General features: G+C 49.2%; 1 protein-coding gene and 2 long non-coding RNA genes across 4 annotated transcripts in view; 1 reads left to right on the plus strand and 2 right to left on the minus strand.

Moving 5' to 3' along the window:
• The window catches only part of TESC (tescalcin), a 47,643-nt gene that overhangs the window by 13,864 nt on the left and 14,505 nt on the right, over nt 1–19,274 (minus strand). Inside the window, exon 2 of the mRNA XM_072802681.1 lies at nt 10,625–10,694. Within this exon, the coding sequence (XP_072658782.1) occupies nt 10,625–10,694 (70 nt within the window). The remainder of the gene's footprint in view (nt 1–10,624; nt 10,695–19,274) is intronic.
• Nucleotides 90–5,688, plus strand: LOC140619373 (uncharacterized). Of its 2 annotated transcripts, XR_012019261.1 has the most exons (3): nt 392–595; nt 713–884; nt 3,204–5,688. It is a non-coding gene; the product is annotated as an uncharacterized lncRNA (long non-coding RNA). The 2 variants fall into 2 exon arrangements; XR_012019260.1 differs by lacking the exon at nt 3,204–5,688 and having other exon boundaries at nt 90–595; nt 713–913.
• On the minus strand, nt 5,255–10,593 carry LOC140619379 (uncharacterized). Its single transcript, XR_012019277.1, has 2 exons — nt 9,628–10,593; nt 5,255–5,467 (listed from the first exon to the last, which is right to left on the minus strand). It is a non-coding gene; the product is annotated as an uncharacterized lncRNA (long non-coding RNA).

The following is a 19,274-nucleotide window of genomic DNA, read 5'->3' on the forward strand; positions in this document are numbered from 1 at the left end:
GATAGAAGGGAGACCAGGGGCAGCCAGGGGCCGGGGGAGGGGAATGACAGGTGTGACAGCTAAGGGCACCAGGTTTCTGAACAGGACAATCAAAAGATTCACAACTTGGCCGTGCGGCCGGATGCACACCTTTCAGTATACTAAAAACCCTGTGGAATTGTACAATTTAATGGGCAAGTTGTATGGTAGGTGAACCACAGGTCAGTAAAGCTGTTTAAAAAAAAAAAAAAAAGATGCTGGCTTGGGGGCAGAAGCTAATCACTGGGCACAGGTGTGACGGGTGGCGCTGGCAGGCCTGGCTCGCAGGGTGCCCGCCCAAACTCAAGAGCCAGTGTCTGTTGGTGCCACACTCTAGATTCCTAAGATCCCAGGCCTAAAGGCGGCGGCACACTCAGAATAGTTGCCCGGGGTGATGGAACACTACTCAGCCAGAAAAAGGAACACAGTCCTGATACATGCTACCATATAGACGAGGACAGTCACGGTGCTGAGAGGCCAGACGACATGGCCACGTATTATAGGATCTGTTTTTCCACAATGACCAGAATAGGCATATCCAGAGACAGAAAACAGACGGTTGGTTGCTGGGGGCAAGGTGATAACGGAGTTGATGGCTAATCAGCACAGGGGTTTCTTGCGGGGGGGAAAAGGGGGTGGTGATGAAAATGTCCTCAAATTAACTGCATGCTTTTCTTGTTGATGTTTCTAGCAGCAATGTCCACAATACCAAACAGGGGAAGGAGCCTCGGCGTCCATCGAAAGATGAATGGATAAAGAAGCTGTGGTCTATGTATACAATGGAGTATTACTCAGCCATTAGAAATGACAAATACCCACCATTTGCTTCGAAGTGGATGGAACTGGAGGGTATTATGCTGAGTGAAGTAAGTCAATCAGAGAAGGACAAACATTATATGGTCTCATTCATTTGGGGAATATAAAAAATAGTGAAAGGGAAAAAAAAATAAAATAAAAAAATAAAAATAAATAAAATAAAAAAAATAAAATAAAAAATAGTGAAAGGGAATAAAAGGAAAGGAGAGAAAATGAGTGAAAATATCAGTGAGGGTGACAAAACATGAGAGACACCTAACTCTAGGAAATGAACATGGGGTAGTGGAAAGGGAGGTGGGCAGGGGGATGGGGGTGACTGGGGGATGGGCACTGAGGGGGGCACTTGATGGGATGAGCACTGGGTGTTATGCTAAATGTTGCCAAGTTGAACTCCAATAAAATTTTTTAAAGATTTGAGAAAGAGCACAAGCAGTAGGGCGGGGCAGAGGCAGAGGGAGAAGCAGGCTCCCTGCTGAGCAAGGAGCCCAAAGTGGGGCTTGATCCCAAGACCCTGAGATCATGACCTGAGCTGAAGGCAGGTGCTTACCTGACTGAGCCACCCAGGCGCCCCGACTGCCTACTTTAAGTGGGTCAACTGTATGATATGTGCATTATATCTCAATAAGGCATTTAAAAAATTTTCCCTAAAATGTATTTAAAAACCAAAAAGCAAAGAACCACTGCACTATGATCCCATTTATATAAAGAACAAAAGGTACCAGCACTAACCCATGTAGCCCAAAGTCAGGATGAAAGGTCAACTGCCTTCGAGGAGGGTAACCAGGAAGATGAGGCAGCTTTGGGGCTGAGAATGTTCTGCCTTTGACTGGATGTGGGGTCATGGGTATGTTCAGTCTGTAAAAGTTCCCCTCTCTGTGAGCCGACACTTTTCCCCACATCATACTCCCCTCAGCCAGGAGAAGTCAGGCCAAAGGAGCCACGGGGAGCTTGAGAGAGAATTCTGGGAGGAGGGAAAAGAGGCAACCAGCAGCTCTGTGGCTGAGACCCCAGGCCCCCTCTGGCTTTCATTGGCCAAGGGGTCAGAACTTCTGCCAATCCTGCCTCGGCCTCAGTTTGCTATCTGTAAAGTGAGCATGCAGATGCCGCAGACAGCAGCACCCGCGCACCAGAGCACATGCAGAAGGGGCAGTCATTTCTAGAGCACCACGTCCTCAATGGCTTGCACGGCCAGGGGCAGTGCCAGTGCTCTGTAAGCCATGTGCAAACACCTGAGTGAAAGGGATGGGGAGTATGGGCAGCGCTCGACCCCTGGTCTGTTCTGTCCTGAGCACCCAGCTAGGGCCAGGCTGGGTCCCCCCACCGAGGGGTCCAGGCCGCTCAGATGCTCTGGGGACTTCCCTGCTGGAATCCTGCAGAGCATCAACTTCCTGCCTGGGAACAGGCATTCAGAGGAGCTGCCCCCCAGAGCTGCTGGCAGCATCATGGATGCAGACACACCTGCGAAGTGAAAGTGGGTCTGGTTGATTCCCCAGAAGGGACCAGAGGTCAACAGTGGGGAAGCTGCAGGTTCTCGGGGGCTGAGCGAGGCCCGGGCTCCCCTCCTGACAGGGGAAAAGATGAGGCAGATGCTAGGAACCAGGCTGGGGGCACAGCAGCCTGGGCCCTGGCCTCTGGCGGGTCTGTGCTGGTGTCCTTGAAGCCCAGCTGCCCCCCTGCTCCTCTGCACAGCACCTGCAAGACCCACACTCAAACCCTGGCTCTCTCTCACAGGCACCTGACAGATGTTCCATGCCTCAGTTTCCTCATCTGTGAATTGGGTGCAGACCCAGCACCACCCACAGCAAAGGGGTAGTGAAATCCAACACACCAGGATCTGGCTCAGGATCTGCTCCTGACCAGGCACATGATCTTGGGTGCGCCTCTCCACGTCTCAGAGCCTCAGGTTTATCATCTGTAAAATGGGGATCACGGGAATGTCTGGGTAGCATCATTGGGTTAATGAAATGAATAAGTCTGATAAATACACATATGGTGCTTAGCAGGCTGCCTGACATACAGTGAGCTCTTCATTTTAACATTAGGATAAGAGGTGTGCCTGGGTGGCTCAGCCGGTTAGGTGGCCGACTCTTGGGTTCGGCTCAGGTCACAATCTCGGGGTCCTGGGATCGAGCCCCTCGTCGGGGATCCACACTCAGCAGAGAGTCTGCTGGAGGATTCTTTCTCCCTCTCTCCCTCTGCCCCTCCCCCTGCTCCAGTGCACACCTGTGCATGCAGACTCTCATTCCCTGAAATAAATGTTTTAAAAAATAAATGAATAAAATTAGGACCATAATAATAGCAGCTAACCTTCTGCGTCCTCCCAAGGTGACAGGTATTGCTCTAAGAGCTTTACATTATTCTCCTATAAGGCAGACGCTTATCCCCATGTTAAAGATGGGGAGACTGAGGCAGAGAAGTAAAGAAATTTCAGACTGCTGAGGAGGATACCGACGGACTGGCGGCACGCAGGATCCCCTGGAAACAATGCTAGAAGACTCAGGTCTGGCTCTCGGGCCCTTGCAGACACTCCCGGATATTTGCCAACTTCCTCTTTTCAACAAGTCGACTGCAGGCCAGGAGCCCAGAGCCTGGGAGAGGCTGACCGCAGTTTAATGCCCCGTAAATGCCAGTTTCGGGCCTGTCCTCCTTCCTCCCCACCCGCCCCCAGGTGCCCACTGGGCTGGTAGGACCGGCTCGGCAGCAGGTGTCTGGGCACAGGCCACAGCGTGGGAAAGGGCTCTCCTGCCTGTGAGCCCAGGGCTCCGGGGCCTAAGCTCCAGGTCTGGTGATGCTGCCGCAGCGACCAGCAGGGAGGGGTCCCCCACAGAGGCCCCAGGGGCACACCACTTGCATACCTCCTCCCAGGGGTTGAGCCAGGGCGTTAAAGATCCCATCTCCCCGCCAACAGCATCCCGAGGGCTTTCCCTATGCCAGGCTGTGCTAAGGGCTCTGCAAACACTGCTGTGTTTAATCAGCTCATCAGCCCCCACACACCCATAATCCCCATTTTACAGGCAAGAAATGAGACCCGGGGAGGCAAAGTGATGAAGCCACAGTCCCACAGCTAGGAGGGGAGTTTTGAATTCAGCCCTAACCACCCCATATACTTCCTCTGGGTTGTATGTTTTTACCTCAAAGAGAAAGAACTGAAATTTGGTTGGGGATCTGTCCCCCACCCCCAGGCCCTAGAGGCCCCATCCGGGACCCAGAAAAGAAGGCAAGACAAGCACCCAGCCCCCGCAAGGGAAGGAAAGACTGAGAAACCACCAAGGAGGGGCTCTTCCGCAAGGCTCGTGGTGTGGGCTGGTTTCCGGCAGCTCGGAGGGCCAGCTCAACCGCAAAGCTCTCTCTGCAGGCTTGGGGCTGGCCTCAGCCTCCGCCAGGGCAGAGCACCCCTGGGAGCCGAGGACACAGCAAGGCCCCCAAGGTTCCCAGACAGGAACCCCAGGCCTTCCTTCTCACACTGGCCCATCTGGCCCATCACTGGTCTTTACTCTGGGGCCTGCCTGCCCGATGCTCCTGGCCCCCCCACCCCTCCACTGCACACAGTTTGGCAGTTGAGATCTCTCGCATGGGGGCCACGAGATAGTATACACTGGGGAAACTGACCCCCACGGGGACTCACTTACCTGGAGTCTCCCCGACAACACCCAACTACTCAAAGTGTAGACCAGCAGGATCAGCATCATTTGGAGTTTGTGAGAAACACAGAGCTGCTGCTCATGCGCAATCAGAACCCTCACTTTTAACATGATCCCCAGGGAACCTGTGTGAAGGTTAATGCACATTCCTAGAAACACTAGGATTCCCTAAATGCACCAGGCTGTCTATCCCATCCATGTGCTTTTGCACAAGAGCTGAGCCGGTGTTAAACCTTCCCAGGAAAGAGTCTCTATAAAAACTTTATGTTCGGGGCAGCTGGGTGGCTCAATAGGTGAAGCGTCTGCCTTCAGCTCAGGTCATGATCCTGGGGTCCTGGTATCCAGCCCTCCGTCAGACTCCCTGCTCAGCGGGCAGCCTGCTTCTCCCTCCCCCTCTGTCCCTGCCGCTCCCCACTTGTGCTCTCTCTCAAATGATAAATAAAAATCATTAAAAAAAAAAAATGAACGCTGCTCTACACTTTGGTGGTGCCCAGCAATGAACACGGCTCCCTTTCTCTCTGCCTTGTATGTCCGTGGTTCCATTTACTCACTCCACATTCAACGGTCTGATGGATCTAAAAATATTTTTGTAATGTGGCTCTATCTAATCAGACCTCCCGCTGGCCTGCATCACTCTGTCTGAAGTATTCCACAGTGTCTATTTCTGGGGGTGCTGAGCCCGTCGCACGCAGCGCTCTCAAGAAGTAAAGTATGCTGTTTAAGACGTTCACCGGTGAAGTGGCCCCACTAAAGAAAGAAAAAGTGCCAGAAGCAATTACTGTACTTCTCTCATGATCTAAAATTCATATCTATTCATGGGTTTACTTAGGGAGGGAGCTTCCCGGCCAGAACAGAAGCTCTTGAGGACTGGAGACAAGTCTGCACAGCATAGGGACTCAGTGTGTAGGATGATTGTTTTCTCTTCAAGCATTTCTCCAAGAAGACTCTGAGCTCCGTGCTTTGTGGTCAGAGTGGACTCAGGTTTTGGGGTCCTGAAACATATAATTTAGAGGAGCCCTTTAACAAAAAGAATGCAGCATTAGGATTTAAAAAAAATCAGGGGCACCTGGGTGGCTCAGTGGGTTCTGAGACTCTTGAGCTGCTGCCTTTGGCTCAGGTCATGATCCCAGGGGCCTGGGATCAAGCCCAGAGTCAGGCTCCCTGCTCAGTGGGGAGTCTGTTTCTCCCTCTCCTTCTCCCCCTCCCCGTAACTTGTGCTCTCTAATAAATAAATAAAATCTTTGAAAAAATAAATAAAATTCTATCTCTTTTGTTAAAAAATGGTTGCTGGCCCTTGTTCGGAGCACACATGGAGTGGGGCTCTGATACAGCAGCTCTGAGGCCTCAGGGGGAGGCCATCCCTGGACATCCTTAGAGAATTTTCAGGAGAAGGGACTCACCAAACACGGGTAGGAAATGGATTAAAATTAAATCCCTTCTGGCAAAAAAAAAAAAAAAAAAAAAAAAAAAAATCCCTTCTGGCAGTTTTTACCTTGTGGGAAATTTTCTTTTTTAACTATATGCAATTTGTCAAAGCCAAATTCAGAAACTCAATTCTTCATTAACTTTCTAATGCAATTTACAAAACTTACTAGTCTATGTTTAAAGCCTGCAGGTTTAAATGATCACTTTTAAGGGGCTCTTTGCACTTGAGGCACCCACCTCAACCCCCATTCCACTGGACTCTAAGAAGCTCTGGAGCACCTCATTTTCTGAGAAGGCAGGGCAGAGTGTCACCTCCCATACCCCTCCCAGACAGCGGCGATGGGGGCCTCACCCAGGGGACGCTGGGCAATGCCTTTCACAACGTTCCAAGTCAACATTAACGAATGAAGCTCCAGCACAGCCCACAGCTTCCTAGATGTACCCAGGTATCAGAGAGGTGGAAGGCCCAGCCTAGGGTCACTCAGGAAACCCTTGGCAATGTGGGGAAGGTGCTGAGGACCCGATCACAGCCCAGAGCTGTTCATCCCTTCTGCCCTGGGAGAATGGGCAGGAACACCTGGGGTTCTGCGAGGGGGACCCTGCAGGCAGGCCTATTTGCATAAAATGCCGTGGTCTATCACTTTTTTTTTTTTTCACTGAAGTTCAATTTGCCAACATATAGCATAACACCCAGTGCTCACCTCCTGTCTCTATGCAGCTGACACTCACCTCCCAGCAGAGACTGCGAGACACTGGAACAGGGCTTCGATGATGGGGATTATACACGCCCACCCTGGGATGATAAGGCTGGAGGATCTTCAGGTGGCAGAACAGGAAGACTGAGGTCCCTAGAGGCCACTGCCCAAATGAAGGCAATGCCCACAGCTTCCTTGCAGAGGATTTCAGCACTGGGCTCAAATCCCAGCTTCTCCACTTATGAGCTGTGTGACTCGGGAACAGGCACCTGACCTCTCTGAGGCCAACTTTCCCATCTATAAAATGGAGTACAGCTGTTCCTACCACTACTTCCTGTAGGGTTTTTTGTTTTTTTTTTAAGATTTTATTTATTTATTCATGAGAGATACACAGAGAGAGGCAGAGACACAGGCAGAGGGAGAAGCAGGCTCCCTGCAGGGAGCCAGATAGGGGACTCAATCCCAGGACCCCAGGATCACGACCTGAGCCAAGGGCAGATATCCAACTGCTGAGCCACTCAGGCAACCCCTGTGGGGTTTTATAAGATTGAAGTTACGTACTCCAGCTACACAGCACACAAAACAGGCTCAATTAATAACAGCTTGCATCCATGAATAGTTCCTATGAGCCCGGCCTCAGATAAATTCTTCCCCAGGGATACGCATACCCAAGGGGGGGATACAGCATGGACGTATTCCATGCATCGTGGCTCATAAAGAACTTTGGTGGTCCTTATACTCCCTTCCTCATTACTTTGCTTTTTCCTATTCATTCAACTACCCAGTAGTGGCACTCCCAGAGCATCTGGTATATTTCCAGCCCTGGATGCAGCACTAGGATCAGGGAAAAAGACCCAGTTCCTGGCCCTTATTGGGGCCAGCAGCCTGTTAGGGGCACAGCTGCGATTCTGTAAATGGTGGGATGGGCCCCCCAGGAGAAGACCATGGGAGTGCAGGGGGGCAGGAGTGTTATCTTAGAGGAGGTGATGTCCACAAGTAGCCCTCAGCAGAGGAAAAACCAGCATTCGAAGCCCTTGGTGGACCCCAGCTAGAGTATGGACATGGGGATGCCTGGGTGGCTCAGCCATTGAGCATCTGCCTTCAGCTCAAGGTGTGATCCTGGGTCCTGGGATCGAGTCCCACATGAGGATCCCTTGGAAGAGCCTGCTTCTCCCTCTGCCTAGGTCTCTGCCTCTCTTTGAGTATCTCTCATGAACAAATAAAATCTTTAAAAAAAAAAAAAAGAGTACAGACGTGACCTCAAGGGCACAGGGACGCCTCAGGGCCTGCGAGCTGGGGGTGCTAACTGAGTCCAGGCAAACACACACATGGCTTGCGTGAGGGCAGGTGGGAAAGGCATGATGTGTATGAAGGTCCTGGGGGTGGGTGCACAGGAGACTCAGACAGGCCAGGATGGGTGGGCAGAGCTCAAGCTCATGTTCCCCTGCCCTGACAGCCCACAGGTGGGAGGCAGGAGCCTGCAACGTGGGTCCCGGAGTGCCTGCGGGGGTGCAGCCTCCACTCACCCGACCCAGAGGGATGACTGGGCATTGTCCTCTGTGCTGGGGAGGCCAACCTGTCTGTGACCCTCCATGCTTGTTGGAAATGCAGAGTCTGGGGCCCCTCTCTTGACCTATGAGTCAAAACCTGTGTGGTAACATGGTTCCCCGGGGATCACACACACATTCCCACTGGCCATCGCACCAGGAGGCAGAGCCAGATGCTGAAGCTACCTCCTGTGGCTGCAGGGAGGACGTAAGGGGCCCTGGGAACCTGGCACGGTGCTGACAGCGTCATCAAGGCAGACTTCCCAGAAGAAACCCTGCTTCTGCTAAGACCTAACAGCCATGTTGGATTTAGTCAGAGGGATGTGAGACAGAGCGGGGAGGCCACAGGCTTGAGGGGGGTGGAGGAGGATGGAAAGGCTGCACAGATGGGCACCTGAGGCCTGGTTGGTGGGGCAGGAGAGCTGGGTGGCCCTCAGGCTGGTTGGTGGGGGATGGATGCAGGAGCACCTGGTATGCCCCAGGCACTGTGCTGGCTGCCCCAGGGATGTGTGGTGCAGGTGCTGGTTAGAAACACAGAGTCTCAGGCCCCACACACCTGCCCAAGCCAAGCCCACCTTAGGAAGGTCCCCGAGTGATCTGCACACACACTCCAGCTGGGAAAGAATGTGTGCAGAGCACAGTGGTTCAGTCTGTCCTTGCGAAGGCCCAGGAGGAGCCCCTGGGCAACACAGGGCTCGGATGCTAGGATCCCAAGCTGGGAGGGGCCCCTGGGCATCACAGCCAAGTGCCCACAAATCCAGCTCAGAGCGGAACCATCCTGCACATATCTGCTCACTGTCAGTGTCCAGATCAAACCCTGCAGGACCAGGCTCACTCGGTGGATGTGGAGACAGGTTCAGAGACACAGAGTAACTAACGCCAACTCACACAGACCCCGACACAAGAGGATTCTGGGGCAATTTGCTTCCCATGCCAGGGTGTTTGCCTCTGTTTTCCCCAAGTCTGAAAATTAAACACATGCTGAAGTTGAACTGAAAACCTCTCAAGAGTCGAGACCCATGGACCCCTAAGAACAGAAGCCTGTTCCAGGGCTGGGGAGCACAGCTTGCTGGGAAATTACTCTGAGAAAGGGGGCCTCTCCTTCACACGTCGCCTGCTGTGAACTGCATCCATCAGCTCAGGTACCAAGCATCTGGCATAGAGCACGGGGGAGGTGGAGGGGGGCCTTGACACGTCCATGTTCTAATATCCAGGTGCACGGGTACCTGGCCTTAGACTCCCAGGTGCCCAGCTGAGGGGATCGCCCCCTGTACCCACCCCTGGGAAACCACTCCACCCTCCATCCCTGCTCCTGGCTCATGACCCAGCTGCACCCCCAGCCCCGGCCCTGGTGATGGGCTCAGACTCAGACCTGTAACACTGTCAGGGCCAATAAGCAGCCAGGTGACTTTCTGCTGGGCCCATTCCCTCTCCTTTCCTGGGCTTAGCAGGTGTCTCGGACAGAATTAAAGATCCCAGCCCTACCTGGCTCAAATCCTGCCTTGGATACGATCACATTGAGACAGGAAGCCACAGGAACCATGAGACCACCAGAAGCTGAGCTCTGGGAATGGAAGCTCTGAGAGAACAGTGCATGGGATTACCAACATGCTTTTGTTTAGACAGACAAGGGAAGTGGATATTTTATCTGTGTGTTTCCATAACACTTGGGTGAAATATAAGCCTGTTTACTAAGACAAAGGAAGTTTTCCTGGATTATTTGAATGTTTATTTTGAAGTTCGAAGACTGTAACCTTCAGACCTTGAATATTTATTTCAGGAAACTACATCTGTTAGAAAGCTTGTGGTAGTGCGCTGTCCACCGTGCGTTGGAAACTCTCGCTTGCCACGGTTCAACTGTCGAAGCTTCCTGGCCAACCCTGTGACGACCAAGCATGCTAACGAGGACCTCTCACTAGCCTTGTTCTGTAGGACTCAACCCGCATCTATGACTAAACACGCTCTCCTAGGATAAGGACAGTTGAAGGCATTCCTCTTCACTAAAAAAGTAACCTCCATAGCTTCTAAAAGATTAACATTAAAAATGCAATGTAGGATGACCAGTTCCCTTGACAGGGAGCAGAGCCTGCTGCCGCCATCTTGCCTGAGGCCGGAACTAACTACTGTGAGGAAGCAGAGTCAAGAGACATTCAACACATGCTCAATGTCTACCTGGGATTCAAGCACGGAGGCCCAAAGCATTTGAGGAAGTCGGGGTAGGGTAGGCATAGCTGACTAGCCCACTGTCTTCACTCCAGTTAGACATTCCTGATCCCAAGAGAAACAGGTGTGGCTCTAGATTGGCTCTAAAACATCTTATCTAGAAGGGACTGAAAGAATTACAACTATAGGTTTGCTGTGGAAGTGGGGCGACCCAGGGACTCTTCTAGAGTCCCCCTGCATTCAGGGAAAGAGAGAGAGAGATGGCAAGAGAAATCCTCCATTGGCCTGCCCAACGGCCAAACCCAACTGCAGACCTTACCGAATGGTGGGTTGGTCTCCACTCAGCTGCTTAAACCTCCGGTGGAGCTGCTCGATCTGGTCTGACGAGACTGAGAAGCAGGGGAGAGAGGAGATGGGAAGGGGGAGAGAGGAGATGGGAAGGAGGAGAGAGGAGAGGGGGGAATGGGGAGAGACAGACAGAAGATGTTAGTGACCACTGAACCAACTCAGGAGCTACCAGCAGGAGGCTGGTGACCTTCCCCTGCCTCATCCCCACCCTCCCATTCCATCATTCTCCTGCATCCCCCACCTGAGCACCACTGGATGAAGACTCCAACAAAGCGTTTCCCATCCTTCCTGACGATGCACCTCTGAGGTTATTAATTCTGTCCCCTTGACAATACAACTTGTACTACTAACGGCAGCTCCTGGGACGGCATAGACATGAGCCAGGTCATCTTCCCCTTCCCCAGCCTGACTTCCTCCCCTCCTGCTCCTGAAGACAGGTGTTCTCCTAGCTGAGCAAGGGACTTCGTATGCCCAGTCACATATTGCGAGACAGAGGAGTATGGGAGGGAAAAGTGGTTCAGGCTGGAAGGGATTTTTTGGGAGACACGTGGTGAGACACAGAAGGAGAATCTGGTACAGCAAGGAGACTGGAAGGAAAAGAAATGGGATTTTTTGATCATCGTGCTATGGATGATATATGTAGATCTCCCCAATAGTTTAAGAAAACCTAAGTATGAGAGTTTTTCTTAATTACCATTTCAGGGCCGGTGGGCCAGGTTTTTTCCACAGAGGAAACTGTCCTTGTGCGTTCCCATATTCATAATGGTTCTGGCCACACCAGGGCTTAGTTTATGAAAGGCACAGTATGAAACACTGACCTATGTCTTCTCACTTCATCCTCAATACAACCCTGTAGGGGAGTAGATACTCTCCTGTCTCATGACTTGAAAAATGCAGGTCAGACCACTTTCAACAACACAACCAGTAATGGGCGGAGCTTGGATCCATCTCCCAAGCCTGCCCTCAACCACTACTCAGTATCTCCTGTCTGACCATATATCCTGGTGTGCAAGGTCTTCACACCTGGTCCCCGGGGACTACATATAGTTTAGGTAGAACTTGCCAAACAGGCTCTGGGCTACCAAGCCAGCTCCCACCACCCCCCCTCCTCCCAGCAGTTCCCATGCATTAAACATCTTTTCTCCTCCTGTTGCAGAGGCAGCTAATTTTTGGAACCAGCTGATCATCTCATTTCCTGTGGGGTTTTTTTTTTTTTTCAGAATTTTTAAAAGTCATCTCTATCCCCAACCTGGGACTCCAACTTATAACCCCAAGGTCAAGAGTCACATGCCCTACCAACTGAGCCACCCAGCACCTCCCACCACCACCAATTTTTTTTTTTTTTTTTTTGTCTCAGAGTCAGGTCACATCTCTTCAAGAATCTGCAGCTCAGATTCTCCAGCCTCCCTCAAAGCCATTATTGGTGAGAAAATACTCATGACCGCCAACTGGTCCAGAGGGCTTGGAATGCCAGATGCACGGCTCCACACACAGGCTCATCTCTTCCCTATGACACCCGGGACAGGTCTGTATCCCTATTATAGATGCAGAAACTGACCCTTGGAAAGGTTGGATAACCGCTAGGGGTGATGACTACTTTTCTGGAGGAGGATACAGCCATTTATATCACATGTATATCAGCAAAGACATTTGTAGACTCAATGACCTAGCAATTCCACTCTTGGGTACATATCCAACAGAAATGCATGCTCGTGCTTATGAGAAAATGTGCAGAAGGAGGTTCATGGCAGTACAGTTTCAACAGCCCCTAAACTGGAAGCTATCCAAATGCTAAGCAATGGCAGGACAGAAAAAGAGTGTTCCAGTGTGGTCTAGTCAAGCAATAGAATAGTACACAACACTGAATGTGAACCAACAGTATGTGTTGTAAACTCGGGTGAGCTTTAAATACACAAAAATGGGCATCTGGCTGCCTTAGCTTGTGGAGTGTGCAACTCTTGATCTCGGGGTTCTGAGTTTGAGTTCCACACTGGGTGGAGATTACCTTAAAAAATTAAAAGTCTTAAAAAACAAAGAACCATAAAAACAAGCAAAAGAAGTCAGACATGAAAGAGCACATACTTTAGGATTCCATTCAAATAAAGTTCAAGAACAGGCAAAAGTCATCTACAGTGTTAGAAGTCAGGATAGAAAGGCTACATTCTGGACGATTCCAGTTCTCTGACATTCTGGAAAAGGCAAAACTACAAAGACATGAAAAGTAGTCATCACCCCTAGCGGTTATCCAACCTTTCCAAGGGTCAGTTTCTGCATCTCTGTCAGAGGTTGTGGAGGTGAGGGCTGAATAAGTAGAGCAGGAGGGCTTAGAGCAGTGAAAGGATTCTGTAGGGCCCCATCGTGATGGGGGCACATCACTATACATAGGCCCAAACTCACAGAATGCACAACACCAAGAGTGAACCTGAAGGTACACTATGGACTTTGGGCAATAATGACATGTCATGTAGGTTCATCAACTATATCTAACATAGCACTTGGGGGAGGGTATTGATAACAGCAGAGGCCATGCATGTGTGTGGGGGTGGATATACGAGAAAACTATAATTTCCCCTGAATTTTCCCCTAAAACTTCTCTGATAATAATGATGATATTATCGTAGTTTTCTTTTTATTTTTTAAGAGGTGAGCAGAGGAAGGAGGAGAAAGAGAATCTTAAGCAGGCTCCACTGTCCAGTGGGAGTATGACGTGGGGCTCCATCTCACGACCCTGAGATCATGACCTGAGCCAAAATCAAGAGTCGGATGCTTAACTGACTGAGCCACCCAGGTGCCCCTCTCTTAATGTTTAAAAAAGGAAGTCAGAATAGTGGTTGCCGCTGAGAGGAGAGTAGCAATTTGAATGGGGCATGAGTACTGGGAATATTCTATTTCTGATCCTAGTGCAGGTTATACACACATGTTCTAAGCAAGTTTATGAACTATATTCTCGTAGATGATATACTTTTCAGTACATGGTATCACACACAATAAAAGGTTTACATGAAAAAGTCAGTAATTCTACTTGGCAAGAGGGGCATCTGGGTGGCTCAGCAGTTGAGCATCTGAGCTCAGGGCGTGATCCTGGAGTTTGGGGATCGAGGCCCACATCAGGCTCCCTGCATGGAGCCTGCTTCTCCCTCTGTGTAGGTCTCTGCCTCTCTCTCTGTCTCTCATGAATAAATGAATAAAATCTTAAAAAAAATTCTACTTGGCAAAAATTTGTTCTAAAAAAATAAATCCAATGAGAACAAAACATGAATATATAAACATGTTCACCTTTATAGTCTTTTAGATTTTATCTTTAAGTAATCTCTATGCCCGATGTGGGGCTTAAACTTACAACCCCGAGATCAAGAGTTGCACACTCTACCAACTAAGCTTGTCAGGTGTCCCACCTCCGTATTCTTACCAGCTTAAAAACTAGATGCAACCTAAGTGCTCACCAAAAAGCAGGTTGGTCAAATATTTTATGGTATGCTCAGCCAATTTAAAAAAGCCTGCTGCTTTTGAAAAATGAATAGTTATGTATCTGACATGCACATACATTCCACCTATAATGTTGTTTAAAAATGGCTTGCTACAGGAGCCCCTGGCTGGCTTAGTTGACAGAGCACATGACTCTTAATCTTGGGGTTGTAAGTTCAAGCCCCACATTGGGTGTGGAGCCTATTTAAAACAAAACCACCACAGCTTGCTATAAAAACAGCATGACCTCATGCTGGGGAAAATGTGTAGATGTGTACAAATGCATGTAAGTAATGAAAGAAAATCTGGACTTATTTTCCCCAAATAATAGCAATTGTCTCTCGTGGTAGCAGGATTAAAGAGTTTGTTTTGCTTTGATTCATCTATATTTTCCGATTTTCTCTAACACACAATGCGTATTTATTAGTCACATAATAAACATTTTAAGCACACAATATGGTCCCAAATGGGACAGCCCAGGGATCTCGAAAACCCCATTAATGAGCCATCTGTCGGCGGAGTACCATGTTCTGCGTGCCCATGTTCCTATTTAATCCTTTTCGAGATCCTAGAATGGAGAGACTCTCCCATTTTACAGAAGAACAAACTGAAGATCTGAAGGGATAGGTTAACTTGCTGAAAGTCACTGAACTTGAAAGGCAGACCCAGGATTTAGGTTCAATTTGTCTGGCAGAGGGGATCCTTGGGTGGCTCAGCAGTTTAGCACCTTCCTTTTGCTCAGGGCATGATCCTGGAGTCCCAGGATCGAGTCCCACATCAGGCTCCCTGGATGGAGCTGCTTCTCCCTCTGCTTGTGTCTCTGCCCTGCCCCACTCCCCTACCCCCGTCTCTCATGAATAAATAAATAAAATCTTAAAAAAAAAATTTGTCTGGCAGAACGTGTGCAGTTTTGTTTGTTCATTTGTTTACTTACGCCCCACGCTGCCTCAAAGGCAGCTCCCAGATCTCAACCACAGATTAATATAATTTTTAATATTAATATTATTTTTAATATTATTAATATTATTTTTTAAAGATTTATCCATTTGACAGAGAGAGAGAGAAAGCAAGAGCGCATGAACAAGGGAAGCAGCAGGCAGAGGGAGAGAAAGAAGCTCCCTCAGCAGGGAGCCCAACGTGGGGCTTCATCCCAGGACCCCATCATGACCTGAGCCGAAGGCAGCTGCTTAACAAACCGAACCACCCAGGCATCTCTCAACTGCAGATTTAAAAAATGAATATACTGATCTGATGGAAAATAACTATCAGAAATTATAGCCAAACATGCGCTCCTAAACAACTTCTATTACAGATGAGTTACCTTAAAAGTGAGTCTAAAGAGGCCAGTCACAAAGGCCACACATCACATGATTCCATTTATAGAAGATGCTCAGATAGGCAAATCCAAAGCAGACTAGTGCTTGCCTGAGGCTGGGGAAGAATGAGGAGTCATGCTAATAGGTACTGAGCTCCTTTTGGGGAGGCAGGGGATGAAAATGTTCCAAAGTTAGATTGTGGTGATGGTTACACAACTCTGTGATTATATTAAAAACTACTGAGTACACTTTAAATGGGTGAAATGTATGGTATGTGAGTTAAAGCTCTATAGAGCCACTTAAAAAATGAATTGCACTTCATAATCATGAGAACTACAACAGGCGACTTAATTGAGCATTTACTGTGTCCAGGGCACTGTGCTCAGCCGTACTCCTGTAAGCCTTGGCTCACATAACCTTTTCATCAATCCTACTGGGTCACTATGGGTTTTATCCCCATTATAGAGATGGGAACACTGAGACTTGCCCGAGATCACACAGATAAGAGGAGGTGTATTAACCAGAAGTCATCACCAACTACGTTTCTCTAATGAAGTTTCCAGCTAATTGCATCCAAAGTGCATGTACGCACACATGAGAACACCACCCTTCCTGTCGTGCCTGATTGAAAGCTGAGGGATTAGGAAAGAAATCTCCCACCTCTGGTCCCTGGTCTTTAGTATCCAAATCCCTGGAGCCAAGAGCTCGGGGCTCAACTTAGGTACAGCTCCTCAGCTTCAGTAACTGGAGGAAGAACGTCTGAGGCCTCATGAACTGACTTTCAAAGACCTCATGCATCCTCAGGTCCAGGGGTCCCCCAGAGAATCTGTCCTGTGGGCACCTGCTATACCTGTGCAAGGGTCCCCTCGGGGATTCCCAGGATGAAAGCTCTTCTAGTTTCCCTGTTCCTTGCTCAGCACTTTCTCTGGGTCCCTAGGAGGTCACAGTTGCCATGGAGACAAGAGACAGAGCCACTTGGGTACACGGCACGTTGACCTCGTTATCTTTGGTTTTAGATTTCAACCTGAGGGTTGATTTCATACCCTTCTGGGGCCAGTGGGAGTTTAACTGGCCCAATCTGTGTGTGTGTGTGTGTGTGTGTGTGTGTGTGTGTGTGTGTAGAGGGGTGACCTGTCACTTTGTTTCAAAAGCCTTAAACAAGAAAGTATATACCTGCAAGTCACCAGCCACATGTGGCTGCTAAGCTCTTGCAAGGTGGTGAGTCCAGGGAGATGTAAAATACACAGGAGCTTCCAAAGACTTAGAATAAAAAAGAATGTAAACTGTCTCAATAATTTTGATATTAGTCATACACTTAAATATTTTAGACATAACAGGTTAAGTAAAATTAACTTCATCTGTTTCTTTTTTCTAATATGGCCACTAGAAAATGTAGAATTATATTACATTTATAGCTTCTAAAAAAATTCCATTATACCTAGCATTATATTTGTACTGGACAGAGCTGGTATATGTGCTTACAACCAGCAACTTGATCCCCTAGGACCAAATGCTGAGAAACTCAGACAAGTGTACAGAGATAAACAGACCAGAGTAATCATCATTGCCTGTTTTAAAAACAGTAAACACCTGGGGAAACAATGAGCCACAGGAAACTGGTTGAAATAAATCCTGGTGCTTCTCAAAGACAAGACTACACAGCCTTAAAAAGTATTTTTTTTAAATATTGAGAGGGGCACCTGGGTGGCTTGGTTGGTTAAGGATCTGACTCCCGATCTCAGCTCAGGTGTTGATCTCAGGGTCGTGAGTTTGAGCCCAGCATTAGGCTCCACACTGGGTTTACTTTAAAAATATATATGTATAAAACAAAATATTTGGAGCATAGAAAAACTGGGACGCCGGGGTGGCTCAGTGGTTGAGTGCCTGCCTTCAGTCCAGGGCATGATCCTGGAGTCCTGGGATCGAGTCCCACATTGGGCTCCCTGCATGGAGCCTGCTTCTCCCTCTGCCTGTGTCTCTGCCTCTCTCTCTGTGTCTCATGAATAAATAAATATTTTTAAAAATTCATGGGATATCACTACAGGGGAAAATCAACAGGCCACAAGATCTCATATATATATATACACAGCTCATAATGCCATGTACAGGAGAAAGTAGGGAAAGCTACAAAACAAAATAGTACACTGCATCCAGGTGGTGGAATGATAGGATATTCTCCTCTTTGTCTCTTATTTTTGGTTATCTGTCCCTTAAATTTTCTGTAATTAACAGGGATCACTTGTATAATCTTAAATTTTAACTTTGATGGCCAAAATGAAAAATAGAACATTAAGAAGTGCTGGCGGCGATGTGGAGAAACCAGAACCCTTGTACACTGCTGATGGGAGTGTAATAGGGTATAGCCACTGGGGGACACAGTTGTGTGGTTTCTCAATAAATGCAGCCTAGATTCACCATACAGCCCAGAAATCCTACTCTCGGTTACCTACCCAAGAGAAATGAAAACATATATCCACACAAAAACCTGTACACAAATGTTCACAGCAGTACTATTCACAAGGGCCAAAAGGGAACCCAAATGTCCAACGGATGAACGGATAAACCAAATGTGGTCTGTCCATCCAGTGGAATAGGATTCGGTCATAAACAGAATGAGGCACAGATGCATGCTCCAAGGTGGATGAGCCTCGAACACATAATGCTAAAGAAATGAGCCAGGTGGGATCCCTGGGTGGCGCAGCGGTTTAGCGCTTGCCTTTGGCCCAGGGCACGATCCTGGAGACCCGGGATCGAATCCCACATCGGGCTCCCAGTGCATGGAGCCTGCTTCTCCCTCTGCCTATGTCTCTGCCTCTCTCTCTCTCTCTCTCTCTCTCTCTGTGACTATCATAAATAAATAAAAATTAAAAAAAAAAAAAAAAAAAGAAATGAGCCAGGTGAGGGTCACGGCATTGTAGGATTCCATGTGTAGGAAATGTCCAGAATAGGCAAATCTCGCCACAGAAAATAGATGAAGGGGTTACCAGGATTTGGGATAGGAAGGATGAGGAGTGATGTCATGGGGTCTCTGCCTGGTCCTGGTCTCATGGGTCGGCGGTGGGGCCATCTTATAGTCTCGCTGTGCTAAGGGGTCACCAGGCAGGAGGAGGGTCACACACACCAGGAGGTCAGAGACAATCCCCAAGGAGAAGGCAGGAGACAGGAGAGCAGAGAAAGGGGCATGAAATCCCCCCACGAGGCCCGGCCTCCTTCATCTGACTCGAGAAGAAATGCAACATCAGACTTCACCACATCCATTATGGGGTAGTCAGGACTACTAGAGTCTTTATTTCTAGGGGCCCAAGTCTGGTGGCAAAGGATGCAAAACATATCACCTGCCCCCTCCTGAATCCATGCTGGCTCTCAGGGGACAGACTCCCCCACACTCGACCCTCTGACAGAGGCCTCATCACTCATTAACAGACGTTTACTGAGCACCTCCACTTTGCTTGGCACCTGCTAGATGCTGGGGGCTGAGGGGGGGGGCGACCCAAAAGGCAGAGCCCTCATCTACTGGAAACAAGCATCGCCCCGCTGGGATCCAGGATAATAAACGTGGCGTCAGCTTGCCAAGGGGCACTAGAGTTGGAGTGGGGCTTCTAGTCCACAGGGATGGGGCGGGAGGGGAGGCAGTGCCCTACGGGATCCTGCAGGCTGAGGGCGAGGCCGGGGCGGGCAGGGCTGGCAGGGGCAGAGTGGAAGAGCTCAGGAAGCCTCGGGTTCTTCACCAAGGAGGAAGGCAGACGAAGGACAGGGGAGCCAGGGGGCAGGGGGCGGCGGTCACAGGCATTGAGCTAAAGCATTTAGCCTTCACCTGGAGTTGAGTTTGTGTGGGATGCT

The sequence above is a fragment of the Canis lupus genome, chromosome 27 (genome assembly GCF_048164855.1).
Source record: "Canis lupus baileyi chromosome 27, mCanLup2.hap1, whole genome shotgun sequence".
NCBI classification, from domain to species: Eukaryota; Metazoa; Chordata; class Mammalia; order Carnivora; family Canidae; genus Canis; species Canis lupus.